The sequence below is a fragment of the Peromyscus maniculatus genome, chromosome 15 (assembly GCF_049852395.1).
Source record: "Peromyscus maniculatus bairdii isolate BWxNUB_F1_BW_parent chromosome 15, HU_Pman_BW_mat_3.1, whole genome shotgun sequence".
In the NCBI taxonomy this organism is placed as follows: Eukaryota; Metazoa; Chordata; class Mammalia; order Rodentia; family Cricetidae; genus Peromyscus; species Peromyscus maniculatus.
In genome coordinates this window covers 45,734,955-45,748,128 of record NC_134866.1, presented here as the reverse complement: position 1 = coordinate 45,748,128, position 13,174 = coordinate 45,734,955, and the positions used below count along the sequence as shown (strand labels likewise).

The 13,174-nt window shown below is 40.2% G+C and overlaps 1 protein-coding gene across 19 annotated transcripts in view; it reads left to right on the top strand.

The window, feature by feature from the left end:
- Positions 1-13,174, top strand: part of Pde4d (phosphodiesterase 4D) — a 1,451,136-nt gene that overhangs the window by 1,419,283 nt on the left and 18,679 nt on the right. For all 19 annotated transcript variants that reach the window (XM_016000210.3, XM_076552299.1, XM_076552298.1 and 16 more), the window contains 5 exons: positions 6,548-6,641; positions 8,144-8,316; positions 9,339-9,437; positions 10,617-10,781; positions 12,253-12,352. In XM_016000210.3, the coding sequence (XP_015855696.1) occupies positions 6,548-6,641; positions 8,144-8,316; positions 9,339-9,437; positions 10,617-10,781; positions 12,253-12,352 (631 nt within the window). The remainder of the gene's footprint in view (positions 1-6,547; positions 6,642-8,143; positions 8,317-9,338; positions 9,438-10,616; positions 10,782-12,252; positions 12,353-13,174) is intronic.

Below are 13,174 nucleotides of genomic sequence, written 5' to 3'. Positions count from 1 at the left end.
AGGTGATAAGATAAATTAATTGCAAATAAATTACTCTACCTAATTCCTTATTGTAACTGATGAATTCTGATTAGCATGCAGTATTTAAATCTTATCAGTGATATGTGGCTCTAAATATCAATGCTCCTTTGGACTTCAAGAAGAAAAATTTATGTTTTCACTTGTCTTGAAAGCTGTAGATGATGGACTTGATTATTTAAGTGCTTTTCATTATAATGCAAACTTGATTATCTGGGATAACTATAAGAAAGTTTATCTGTACTGTGGTACTGTGGCTTTTTTTTTTTTTTTGAATCTCAAGAAATGAATTCATACAAGGAATTGGTAAGATTGTGTGGCTCCTGGGCAAGCTTCTCACCTGCCCTGTGGTAAAGCTGTCATTGAGTTCTGTCTCCATGATAGAAGCAGGATGTAGAAAACCCTTATTCAGTCCCAAAAGAAGCATCATTTCAGAAAGTAGAATTTAGCCTTGAATGTATGAGCCAGTCATAACATATTTTTAAAGATATCTGTTCTGTTGCCTTAAAGGACTTTCAGATTGAATGTTTTTTGTTTGTTTGGTTGGTTGGTTTGGTTTTTCCTGTTTCTTGTGAAGGAAACTTTCATGTTTGCTGTTGAGGTTGACTAGAATCCTAAGAAAGCTAGACATCTCATCTCTGTTTTGGTCATCCATACTGTTAGGATTTCCCGATTCTGTCTAAATCTCTAGGGTAGTCCAGAATTTAAAAATGCTTTTCATTGTCTGCGTCTTGCTAGCCATTTCTTGTTTTAAAATTCCTGTAAAAAGTAAATGTAAGAATACTTATGCTCTCCCCCAGACTCTGTCTCCTAGCTGTTTTAGCTCATTGAGGCATCTTAAGAACTCTGTGTGTGTATTATGACTATGAACAATGCCTACACAAATATAAATATAGAACATTAGGACTTAACATTTTTGGGGAAAAACTTGCTGCACTGTCTTGTGCCCGTGTTAACATGCTGCCCCTAAAACCTTTTAAGAAAATCAAATATTAATATTGGGTCCTGTGTGTTCTGAAAGATTCATTCATCTTTATAGAGCCACTGCACCACTCATTTAAACAGGTCTTAATATTGATATCTCCGTTACTTGCAGGGCATCATAGTCAAAAGATCACTAGAATTTCACAGTGGAAATAGTAGTCTATGCAATGTTCACTTAAATAGGTCTTAATATTAATACCTTCTCCACTTGCAGGGCTCATATGCAAATGATTGTTAGCAGAATTTTGTGACGGGAACTGTAGTCATTTTCTGCTGTTGGCTGTGCTGCATCTTTTCATGCTCACAGGATGTGTCTGTCATGCCCCCACCCAGTCTTGGTACACAGTTACAGAGGATTCCATTTGGAAAGGCTTAGCTTGTTTTATTACTTATGTCGCATCTTTAACCATCTTAAATGAAGACTGCAAAGCAAAGAACTGGGATTCTTAAACACACAATACAGCATTCAGATAGACGGCGTTTGGACGTTGCTTTATGATTTAAATGCTGCACACACATACTCTGGTGCATAATGAGAACAAAGACCTCGAAAGCGTCCACCGAGAAATCTTCCCCCTTTCCCCCCCTAGTTTTAACCATGATTCTTCATAATGTTTTAAAACCACTTAGAGTAAAACAGGCCCAGTAAGAAATGAATCAACATAAAACAGAGGCAACCTTAAAACATAGCTACATGCTCAATTAAATGGTACTTTTCACGGGGTTCTATTGAAAGGTACTTTTTTGTTTGCCTACCATAAATCAGTTAGGGAGTTCAGTGCTGTCGTATGGAGGAGACATTCTGTTAGCTTTTTAAACCACCCTTTCTTCCCTACCCATGGTAATTAGTCTGTAAATATCTTAATAAACATAGTTACTCAAAATGACAGAAATTTACCTTGTAATTAAAATGTTTGTGAAAAGCTTTAGTATATTCTGTTTTAATACTCCAGGCAATCAACTGCAAGTTGAGAAAGCACTTGTGGCCACTTTTGTGGTTATTAATTTAGCATGCCTGGATTGAAATTTTTATTATCAGTAGAAAAAAAAATAACAATTTTAACTCCTCTTTCCAAATATTCTTGTGCTGTAACCTAGTTGGCCCCTTGAAAATGGCTTTTTGGAAATCCCCCTGACTTAGCCCCCCACCACCACGCACCCCCCATGGGAAGAACACTTTAGGGAATTGTTTTAAATATTGTCTCACAGTTATGTTAAAAGGAAACATTGCCTTCTTTGGAACACAGCAAGCCTTGGTGGGGAGACAGGTGTGTGATGCAGGGTTTTTCCAGCCTGTGTTTCCATGATTCGAACAAAGAGGGGAGAGGAATGTGGGAATAATGGCTATGATACAGCACTATTCGGGGGAGTGTGCAGTGTGACGTATAGGCAGTCTGCACCGAAGAATCTTTTCAGTGGTGATGTTAACCTTATTGCACTAACTGACCATTTTGATGAATTATGTGAACAAATGGCAAGAATAACTGTCCGTCATGCTACTACTCTTCCAGAAAACCAAATGATTGTGTGGCATGTCTGCAGATAGCATGAACATGAACATGTTTCTGCTGGGGTGGACAGCAACAGATTAATCCTAACAGGTCTGTGTGTAAGGCAGATGGGGCGTCTGTACATTCCTGTCGACTTTTCCCATTTGTCCTCAGAACACTGGTGTATGGTGCTTAGCTGTACGGGCATGGTGGTAGCAGTTCCTGGACTGTCTCCTGAGAGGCAAGGCTCCTGGTGGCCTAAAGCAATGCCCAGCCCTCCCCACTTAGTCAGGGTCAGGTGGTTCTTAATGGCAACTTCATCTAACTGCATGGACTGCTTGAAAGAGAGAATACCTCACTGGATACATGTTCAGAACATTTAGAAAATCTTCTTTTGAATCTATTTTGCCTAATGAGTACATTTTCTCGAGGATAAATTACCTATAAAGCAAGAATTTTTCTTTTACTTGGGAGAGATTATACATAATATTATGGTTTTGGAACAGCCATGATTTCCCATATAGGTTCTTGCCCAAATTCCTTTACGCGATTGACTAAAATGGGGGCTAGCTGTAGATGTGTCTATAATCAGTTCCATTGGTGTGTCCTCCATTGATACAGTTATCAGAATAAAAGGCTCAGAAGTCAGGGTTGATCGCCACAAAGGGAGCTAAGAAGAAAGAACTCTCAAATAACGCTGAGTGCATGTTGTATGACAAACAAAATACAAGATGGCCTAAGTGGTTAGATTGTTTAATTACTTGTAAATTAATAATTTACTTAAGGAAACATAACTTCGAAAAGATGACACAAATTTTTGGCACTAGCTAGTGTAAAGGCCTTTGGAAATATTCTCAGGAAGCCTCCAGTTTTACTTTCTTAAGTAGTGTATGCTGCAAAAGTGAGAGCAAACAGGACCTGACATCTTGGAGTATGTGACGCAGTATACATAACATTACAAAGGCCTGGGAGGAGAAAATACAGCCAATTGTATGTGGTTTATGAGTAATTATCTCTGAGAGGTAGGGATGTAAATGGGTTTTTATCTTAGCTTCCTAGATTTTTCTACCATACATGTGTATGTTATGCCTAACAGGAATGTGTACAAATACATAGGTTTAAAAAAAGTAAACTTTATGTTCCCAAGTTTGAGAATAAGCTGTCCCTGCAGATTGACAACATAGAATGTGTGTTCACCCTGGCCAGTTTCTCTTTATCTGTAAGGGAAAGCTATTGTTCACTCCTTGGAGCTAACAGTTGCTTGATATTATCTTGATCAACCTCAGGGTTTGTGGTGATGGGTAAAGTGTCACAGCCAATTTGGATTTCCTAGGGTTGATTTTAGGAGAGATCTGTCCAACTATATTGCTTCTTGATAGGCCATCTCTGTGTAAATTATGTACAGAAGCAAGATTTTTGAAAATTCTAAATAAGCCAGTTCCGTTCTGAGCTGCATTCTGAACGCTTCCAAAAGATGAGCTCACTCCTCCTCTCCAGATTTACAAGGGAGACTTCATAGTGAAGTGTAAAGTTTCAGAGTCTACCAGAGATAAGGATAAAGTCATTTTTTTTTTTTACATTTTTGATCAAGTAGTAGTACTTAGTTTATATATTGGAAAACTGCATTGTTCTGAATGTCACAGTTTGCTCTCTATGGCTATGATAAAACCCCATGACCAAAAGCAACGTGCAGAGGAAAAGGCTTAGTTCACTTTACATGTCCAGGTAAAGTCTGTCACCAGGGGAAGCTGAGGCAGGAATCTGGGGCAAGCACTGAAGCCGAGACCATGGAGCGGTGCCGTGCATTGGCTTGTTCTTCATGGCTTGCTTGGTTTACTTTCTTATATGACCCAGGACCACTTGCCTAGGGTGGCACTGAGCTAGACCCTCCCATAATCATTAAGAAAATGTTCTACAGATTCCTATAGACAGTCTGATGGAGGTATTCTCTCTCTCTCTCTCTCTCTCTCTCTCTCTCTCTCTCTCTCTCTCTCTCTCTCTCTCTCTCTCCCTCTCCCCCTCCCCCTCCTCCCCTCTGTGTGTGTGTGTGTGTGTGTGTGTGTGTGTGTGTGTGTGTGTGTATCTCTCTATTTCTCCTCTTTAAATGTGCATGAGTGTTACACCTGCATGTGTATTTGTGTACTGTATACTGCGTGCATGTATGGTGATCATGGAGGCCAGAAGAGAAGAGAGTGTTGGATCCCCTGGAAGTGGAGTTATAAACAGTTGTTAGCCACTGTGTGGGTGCTAGGAATAGAAGTCAGGTCCTCTGGAAGAGCAGCTGGTGCTTTCAACCACTGGGTCATCTCTCTAGCCCTGGAGGAATTTTCTCAATTGAGGTTCCTCTTCCCAGAGAGCTCCAGCTTGTGTCAAATTGACAAAACAACAACAGCAGAAACAAACAAATCCACGATGCTGAACATTGAAAACTATTGAGGCATATTAACATGCCTGGTTGGGAGATTTTCAGACCCCAAGGTAGGCTTTACATTAAGAAGCCCTATTTGTATGGTCCTTTATATATTCCCTGACCTCTGTGGCTATTCCAAATGAAATACACATGTCTAAAGAGTCAAAGCTAACATCCATAGATGAGAGAAAACATGTGATATTTATCTTTCTGGGTCTAGGATACCTCACACAGGACAATAGTTTCCATTTCCATCAGATTATTTGAAATTTTCATAATTTCACTTTTTATAAAACTGAATAACATCCCATTGTATAAATGTACCACATTTTCATTATCCATTCACCCACTGATAGACACCTAGGTTGTTTCCATTTCTTGGCCATAGTGAATAGAGCAGCAAAGAACACAGATGTGCAGGTACCTCCGCGGTAAGATAGAGAGTCCTTTGGGAAAATGCCCAGGAGGGGTGTAGCTGGATCATGTGGCAGATCTGTTCGTGGCTTTTTGAGGAACTAATTTCCATACTGGCTACACCAGTTCACACCCCTACTAGGAGTGTCCCCCTTTCCCCATATCCTCGCCATCTTTTGTCTTTTTGTGTTCTTTTGTTGTTAGTGTTTGATTGCTTTGTTTTGTGTTTTCAATCTCAGCCATTCTGACTGGAGATAAACTGACCTTGGCATTTCCCTGTTGTAGTAGCAGGTGATTGAACTGTGTCTGGATGGCACAGTCGTCACAGTAAAATAAATGGTGAAGTTGTAAAGAATAAACATTGACCTGCTTTCTGTTTCATGATGTGGGAGATGATGGATCAGTAAATTCTGTGGTTTCTGAGAACTAATACTTCTTGCCGTTTCTGCTCGTATACAGCTTCAGAAGCAAATGTTATGTAGTATTTACTCAAATGTTGTGTTTCTTCAAGTCCCTGGGAGAACACTCAAATAAATCTATTAAGTTTTTCTTTATGGTTAAGGACTGTAATACTTTAACATTTGATCATTATTAGATATTGATTTTTTTAAGAATGATAAATCAACTGGTAAAAAAAAAAATACAGTGTTAAACTCAGTGGGTCACATACAAAAAACAGACATAAAAGTAGGGGGGACTTGTTGGGAAGAAGGTCTCCAGTGGGTAAAAACAACTAAGACTGACTCTATAAATATATGAAACAGTCAAACAATAAAAAGCAACAGAAAACAAGCAAGCAGAAGTATAGACTGCCATGTGTGATTTGTATGCATCAATTCTATTTTCCTTCTGCAGAAGAGAATATCTTTAAACATTGTTTTACCTATTGATTATTGCCGTAAGTGTTTTTGTCTATGCTATCCTGTGTGGTAGCTGCTTGCTAACTGTGAATGTTTAAATTGTAGACATTTAAAGTTAAATGAAGTTCAGAACTCAATGTCTCATTCATACCGACCTCATTTCCTGTGCTCCATGTCCACATGTGCCTAGTGGACACTGTCCCAGCATAGACTGTTATCACTCCCCAACACTGGAGAAAGTACCCCGATAATGAATAGTCACGATGATGTAAACATTCTTTGGGTGTGTTTCCCTATGTCTTGGGGAATGCTTATGTCATGACCCGTCGGATGTCCTCTCTTCTTACTGCAACCCTCCTTTTGTCTTTCAGTTTAAAAGGATGCTTAACCGGGAGCTCACGCATCTCTCTGAAATGAGTCGGTCAGGAAACCAGGTGTCAGAGTACATATCGAACACATTCTTAGGTGAGAACAACCGTGTGCAATTGAAAACCCGCCTTAGGCTTGTTTGCCTGCTAATTTTAAATGGCAGTTAGAGTTTAGCTCTTTTTGAAAACCAGTACATAATGTTAATAAGTTGAGACTTTAAGTCTCTAAGCTTCAGAGTCAGTCTGGGGTAACGTGGTATATTGATGGATTGGTTGGTTGGTTAATTGATTTTTGATTGATTTGTAGTATGAGGTATCAAGCCCATAGGCTTGCATTAGCCTAGGCAAGCATTATACTACTGAGCCACCTCTCAAGCAAGGTCTTTTCATAATACTAAATTATGAAATATTGATCAATATATTTATTTATTCCTGCATCAAACATTTTTTTTTTTTGTTAAGAACCACCATTCTTAGGTACTAGGGCAGTAATAAATTAGAAATAGCCCCTTCCATCAGGTACAGGTGTAGTTCCTAAGGCAAGTTTTCTGATTAGTTGAGTGTGGCTTTTTGAGACAGCCTTTTTTTTTTTTTTTTTTTTTTTTTTTTTTTGGTTCTTCAAGACAGGGTTTCTCTGTATAGTTTTGGTGCCTATCCTGGATCTCGCTCTGTAGACCAGGCTGGCCTCGAACTCACAGAGATCTGCCTGCCTCTGCCTCCCGAGAGCTGTGATTAAAGAGGCATGTGCCACCACCGTCCAGCTCAAGACAGCCATTTTAACCTTAACAGTAGAAAGAAATTATAATAAGTGAAAGTTAATCATGTGAACCCCCCCTTGATAGAGGAATTTACTTTCAAAACAAAATGATTGTGTATTAAGGAGCAAATGTCTGTACAAATGTTTGTTAAACCTATACTGTACAAGGATGAGTTAAGGCTGCTCACTGCCTTCACAGAGATGAGTGCATTAAGACATCTTATGTCTATGGCTTTTGCTGTGGACATTAGCATCTATGCCTTTCAGCAACATAATGCCGTGGATTGTCTGTGGTCCCTACAACACTTGGTAACACTGTAAACATTTCCTTTTTATCGGACAGAGAAGCCAACTAGGAGCAGTACTCAGGTCATTCTGAGGTTCACCGTAGGCTGGCACAGTCGTTACAGAGTTTAGTTCCTGAGTTCACAGGCTCCTGCTTGTGATATATTTGCATATGAAGTGTCTACCATTTTAAAAATGCATGTTGAAACTGGAGTCCTTGGAAAAGTTGTTTTCAAGCCTCTAAATGAAATTCCAGTGGGAATGAAGTTAGGGAACACTAAATAACCAAGTATTTTGCTTTCTTTTAAGTTGGCTATCATATCTTACAGTCTCCTCTTAGGATAGTTTATCAAGAGGTCTTTTATAATAAAGTAGAATTTGTTTCATTTTATGTTTGAGGATATCAACTTGTATTCAACTCTAAAAGGAAAATTAGTGTTTGGAATCACTTTCTAGAATGTATAGTGATCAATTACACTTTTTCATTTATGTGATATGTGATTAGAAAATAAAGTTGATGTAATAGTAAATGTAGGATGTTTTCTGAATTTCTTAAGATAAGCAACATGAAGTGGAAATTCCCTCTCCAACTCAGAAGGAAAAAGAGAAGAAGAAAAGGCCAATGTCTCAGATCAGTGGGGTCAAGAAGTTGATGCACAGCTCTAGCCTGACGAATTCATGCATCCCGAGGTTTGGGGTTAAAACAGAACAGGAGGATGTCCTGGCCAAGGTACAGTTATTTCAAAGACCATGATGTGAATTTTTTTTTTCCATGAGTTCTCTTTCTTTTCTTTTAAACAGATGGAAAAGTTCATTGATTTATATGATCTTAAAAACTATTTTGGCTCCTCAGTTCATAGGCTCAGGTACATGCCTTTAATCCCAACACTCAGGAGGCAGAGGTAGGCAGATCTCTGTGAGTTTGAATCCATCCTGGTCTACATAGCAAGTTCCAGGACAGCCAGGGCTACATAGTAAGACCCTGTCTCAAAACAAAACAACAAAAAGCCTATATTATGTTTCCTGTGTGTGTGTGTGTGTGTGTGTGTGTGTGTGTGTGTGTGTGTGTGTGTGTGTGTCTGTGTGTTTATGCATATATTAGTACAGTGCCAATGGATGCCTGAAGAGGGCATCCGATGCCCTGTATCTAGAGTTACAAGAGTTATAAGCCACCTAAAATTGGGTGCTGGGGAACTGAACTCAGGTCCTCAGGAAGAGCAACAGTTGCTTTTAACCTCTGAGCCATCTCTGCTGTCCTTGATTTGAAGGTGGGAAACCACTTCCTAAAGCTCTGTAAATTATTAGATTTTGTTAATATGTAGATTTAGACGTCTGGTCTGACTGATGCATCTCTGTTTGTTGTTGGTTGCTTGCTTGCTTGTTTTCTTTTCAGCATATTGATTTGATTTTTTTGGCCTTGGAGAGTTAGAAATCTGTCATCTCTTCTGGACTTTAGACTAGGTGGATTCTGTGAATAGATTTTATATATTGAAGAAATTATTTGAGGTCAGTAATGAAAGCATATGCATGTAATTTACTATCAGAATCATATTTAAGCGTATTTGGTTTTCAGTATATTTCAGTGAACTTGCCTTAAATTTGACTGTTTACATGTCACATCCTTTACATTTAAAATGAGTCTTTTCTTTTTACTTTAGCAATCTTTTTCATTAAAGTTTTTTTTTTAATGCTTCTGTTTATTGTCACCTCTTGTTAAACATTTTGTTCTTTGGGGGTTTTTCTTTATCCTAGGAACTAGAAGATGTGAACAAATGGGGTCTTCATGTTTTCAGAATAGCAGAGCTGTCTGGTAACCGGCCTCTGACTGTTATCATGCACACCATTTTTCAGGTAATGACCTTGAGTTTCTTCTAACCAGGGGACTGTAGATGAGTCATTTTCTGCTGCTGTGATAACATACCCAAGCGGATCATTCTAGAAGGGGGAGTGATTGATTTTGGCTCACAGTTTCAGAGGGTCTAGTCAGCTACTCCATTGCCTGGAGGCTGTGATAAGGCAGAGCATGGGGCAGGAAACATGGTAGAGTAACAGTGGCTGGGCAGAGGTTAACAGATCCAGCGAAAGGGCTGGGAGGGTAGGAGACATCATCCTGGGACAAAACAGACTCTTCAAAGGCATGCTCCTAGTGCCCCTGCTTCTTTCAACTGGGTCCCCCTCCTTGAGCTGTGAACTTATTAATGAAGTTAGTATCCTCATTATCCAGTCACCTGTGAGCAATAGCACCTCAACATTGAGACACTGGGTCATTTTCTCACCCAAACTGTCCAGCCTTTAACTTTGCATTATGAACTATACATCATGCATTCTACTCCTTCCCTCTTATTTTGATGGCTCTGTTTTAGGGCTCCTTCATAAGGAACAAATAATAATAGATAGGTGTGTATGTGTAAAACACAAATAATTGCATTTTTTTTCTATTTAAGAACTATGAGGAAATGGAAACAATGTCTAACAATAGTTAGAAAAATCATCTCCACCATGCAGACTTACTAACTACCTAAACAAACAAGGCCACTGCTGATGAACACAGAATATAGTTTCTTGAGTATATTTTTAGTAGTCTGCCATCGTTTCTATATCCATTTCTTCTTGCCTTTGTACCATGTCAGGGTGGGATGTAACTGAGAAACTGGAGCTGGTACCTTGGGACTAGATAGGAAACTTGAGTGTGAGAGCCAGCATGGGTTCATCTGGTGTGACTGAAGGGCCCAGTCAGCAGCTGCATTCCACGACAGCTGCCTGTGGGGGCCTAGATCTGGCAATCCACTCCTCACACTGTACCCCTCAGATGCAGACCTTTGGTCTCCGAAGGACAGCTCAGCAGTGGGTTGTTGGCAGAGTTTCTAAACTTCCGGAATATTTCCATTTCCTTCGATAGATATAAGAAAACATGGTTTCATTTCTGGGCTGTTTGTAGGCAACAACAGCGTAAGATTCTCTTTTAACATGCGCTGGCAAATGAGTTTTTCTAGAAAGACAAAAATGTTAAGAGGATTTCTTTTCTTACAGGAACGGGATTTATTAAAAACATTTAAAATTCCAGTAGACACTTTAATTACGTATCTCATGACTCTGGAGGACCATTACCATGCTGATGTGGCCTACCATAACAACATCCATGCTGCGGATGTCGTCCAGTCTACTCACGTGCTATTATCTACACCTGCCCTGGAGGTCAGGCTCTTTCCTAAGATGTCGCTCGCACTCACTCGCCTCTTGTAAAGGGCTCTTAAGCTTTGATGTTGGAGGGTTTTCAGTACAGACAGCAGCTAACCTCATTGGAAATCCATTGACTGACTTATAAGAAGGAGAAAATTCTTGTTAATAGACAACAGATCCTTTGATGAATTCTGTCTGTGAGAGTTGGTCAACGATTTTGGGATCCATCTGTTTATAATACTGCTCCTTTGAAATGGGCCGGTGACATTGTGCACACACATCTGGCTTATTGACTTCTAGTTGGGTTTTCTAGAACTTTGGTCTGATGGCTGTAGTTCAAAGGACAGTTATTTTCTAAAATATAAGCAACACGTTAATGTTCTCCAAGAATTTATTAGAAGGAAATGCCTTTTTAAATTTTCCAAACCCCAAGAAGTTGTTCTGTTAAGTGTTTAATAAACAGATTTGATATCCATAGTCATCCAGAGGAAAGATTCTCATTTGCTATACAGTTGAGACTCTTTTCGTTGTAAAATTTTGCTTATACTCATTATTTAGCTGAGTAGTTCTCAGCTGGGGATGATTTCTGTCCTGCTTTCCTTCTCCATCTCTACACCCAGGGACATTTGGGAAATTTCTGGAGAAATTTTTTGGTTGTTGTGAATAGAGGCAAGGAATTGGCTAAATGACCCAGTAATACGTGTTAATACTCTGATCCCGCCCCTTGGGGCCACCTTGCATGCTGCCATAGAAGCCTCTTCTTAAGGAAAAACTCCACCCCTTTCTCTCTCTCCTTCTGCTTTTCCTCCCACGGAGTGTGCTCCCCTCCCCCCCTTTTTCTCCCCCCCCCCTCTGTCTGTCTGTTTGCCTCTTTCTTTATCTCTCTGTTATAATAAACTCTCCACATGGATGCAGCGTCTGGGTTGTGAATTACTGGCTACCGCCATGCCCACATGGCATGCATCTGCCCAGCATGTTTCCCTGCATGATCGGGGATACCCTCGGGATGGGGGGCACACATAATAAATCATAACAACGTGCACAGTGCTCTAACACAGCGTTGACGGCACTGAGGCTGAGAACTGCTGATTTGAGTGACGGGGAGATGGAAGAAGGAATGCCTTTTCATAATTCAGTGGGGGCGTTATTGATGTTATGTGTGTTCTCAGAGTGTATCATTAAGTGAGTTATAAGCTCACATTTCCTTTCAGCATCATTTCAGATACTCTAATATTTTTTTAAATATAATGAACAGGAGAGATTTTGTCATGATACATAACAAAGTCAGATGAAATACTTTGTTTTGAAATCACATTTAAGAAACTCATCCAGAAGACGCTTCTTGATGAAGCATAGTAAGATACTGCCAAGCCTCGCCCCAAGTTCCTTCTGAGTCCTGGGAGCTATCTCATTTGTTTATAGAGTACTCTCACTCATGTCTTCCTAGAATACCATAGTAATATTACCTGTGTGCTTGGGTCCCCAGGCCGTGTTCACAGACTTGGAGATTCTCGCAGCCATTTTTGCCAGTGCAATACATGATGTGGATCATCCCGGAGTGTCAAATCAATTTCTGATCAATACAAGTAAGTGAAGCCTTTTTTTTTTTTTTTTTGGTACATTTTTAAAAAATGTAACTGCATGATTTTCATAAGTCCATGTTTCTCCAGGGCCCTAATGTGCTTTTGACATGTGTGAATACAGTTTTAGAAATAGTATAGCACTAATTTATCTCTGCAAATGATCATGGCTTCCCGTGAGACAGGCGGTTGCTGTGTAAAAATCATCTCTAGCTCTAGCACATCTGTGTGCTCTAGCACATCTCTGAAAGTCGTTGAGTACCATGTTTCTGCAAAAGGCAATCAAAGGTGAAAACGTGTACAGTGGTGTGGGCAGGAAGGAGACAGTGTACAGTGGTGTGGGTAGGAAGGAGACGGTGTGTACAGTGGTGTGGGTAGGAAGGAGACAGTGTGTACAGTGGTGTGGGTAGGAAGGAGACAGTGTGTACAGTGGGGTGGGTAGGAAGGAGACGGTGTGTACAGTGGTGTGGGCAGGAAGGAGACAGTGTACAGTGGTGTGGGTAGGAAGGAGACGGTGTGTACAGTGGTGTGGGCAGGAAGGAGACAGTGTACAGTGGGGTGGATAGGAAGGAGACAGTGTGTACAGTGGTGTGTGCAGGAAGGAGACAGTGTGTACAGTGGTGTGTGTAGGAAGGAGACAGTGTACAGTGGGGTGGATAGGAAGGAGACGGTGTGTACAGTGGTGTGGGCAGGAAGGAGACAGTGTGTACAGTGGGGTGGGAAGCCTGTAGGAACTAATACTAAGCCTTCTTCACTCTGGAGATCATTGATTCCCACCGATCCCAGTCCCCTCGGTTTCTTTACAAATCTCTCCATGGATGTAACAGA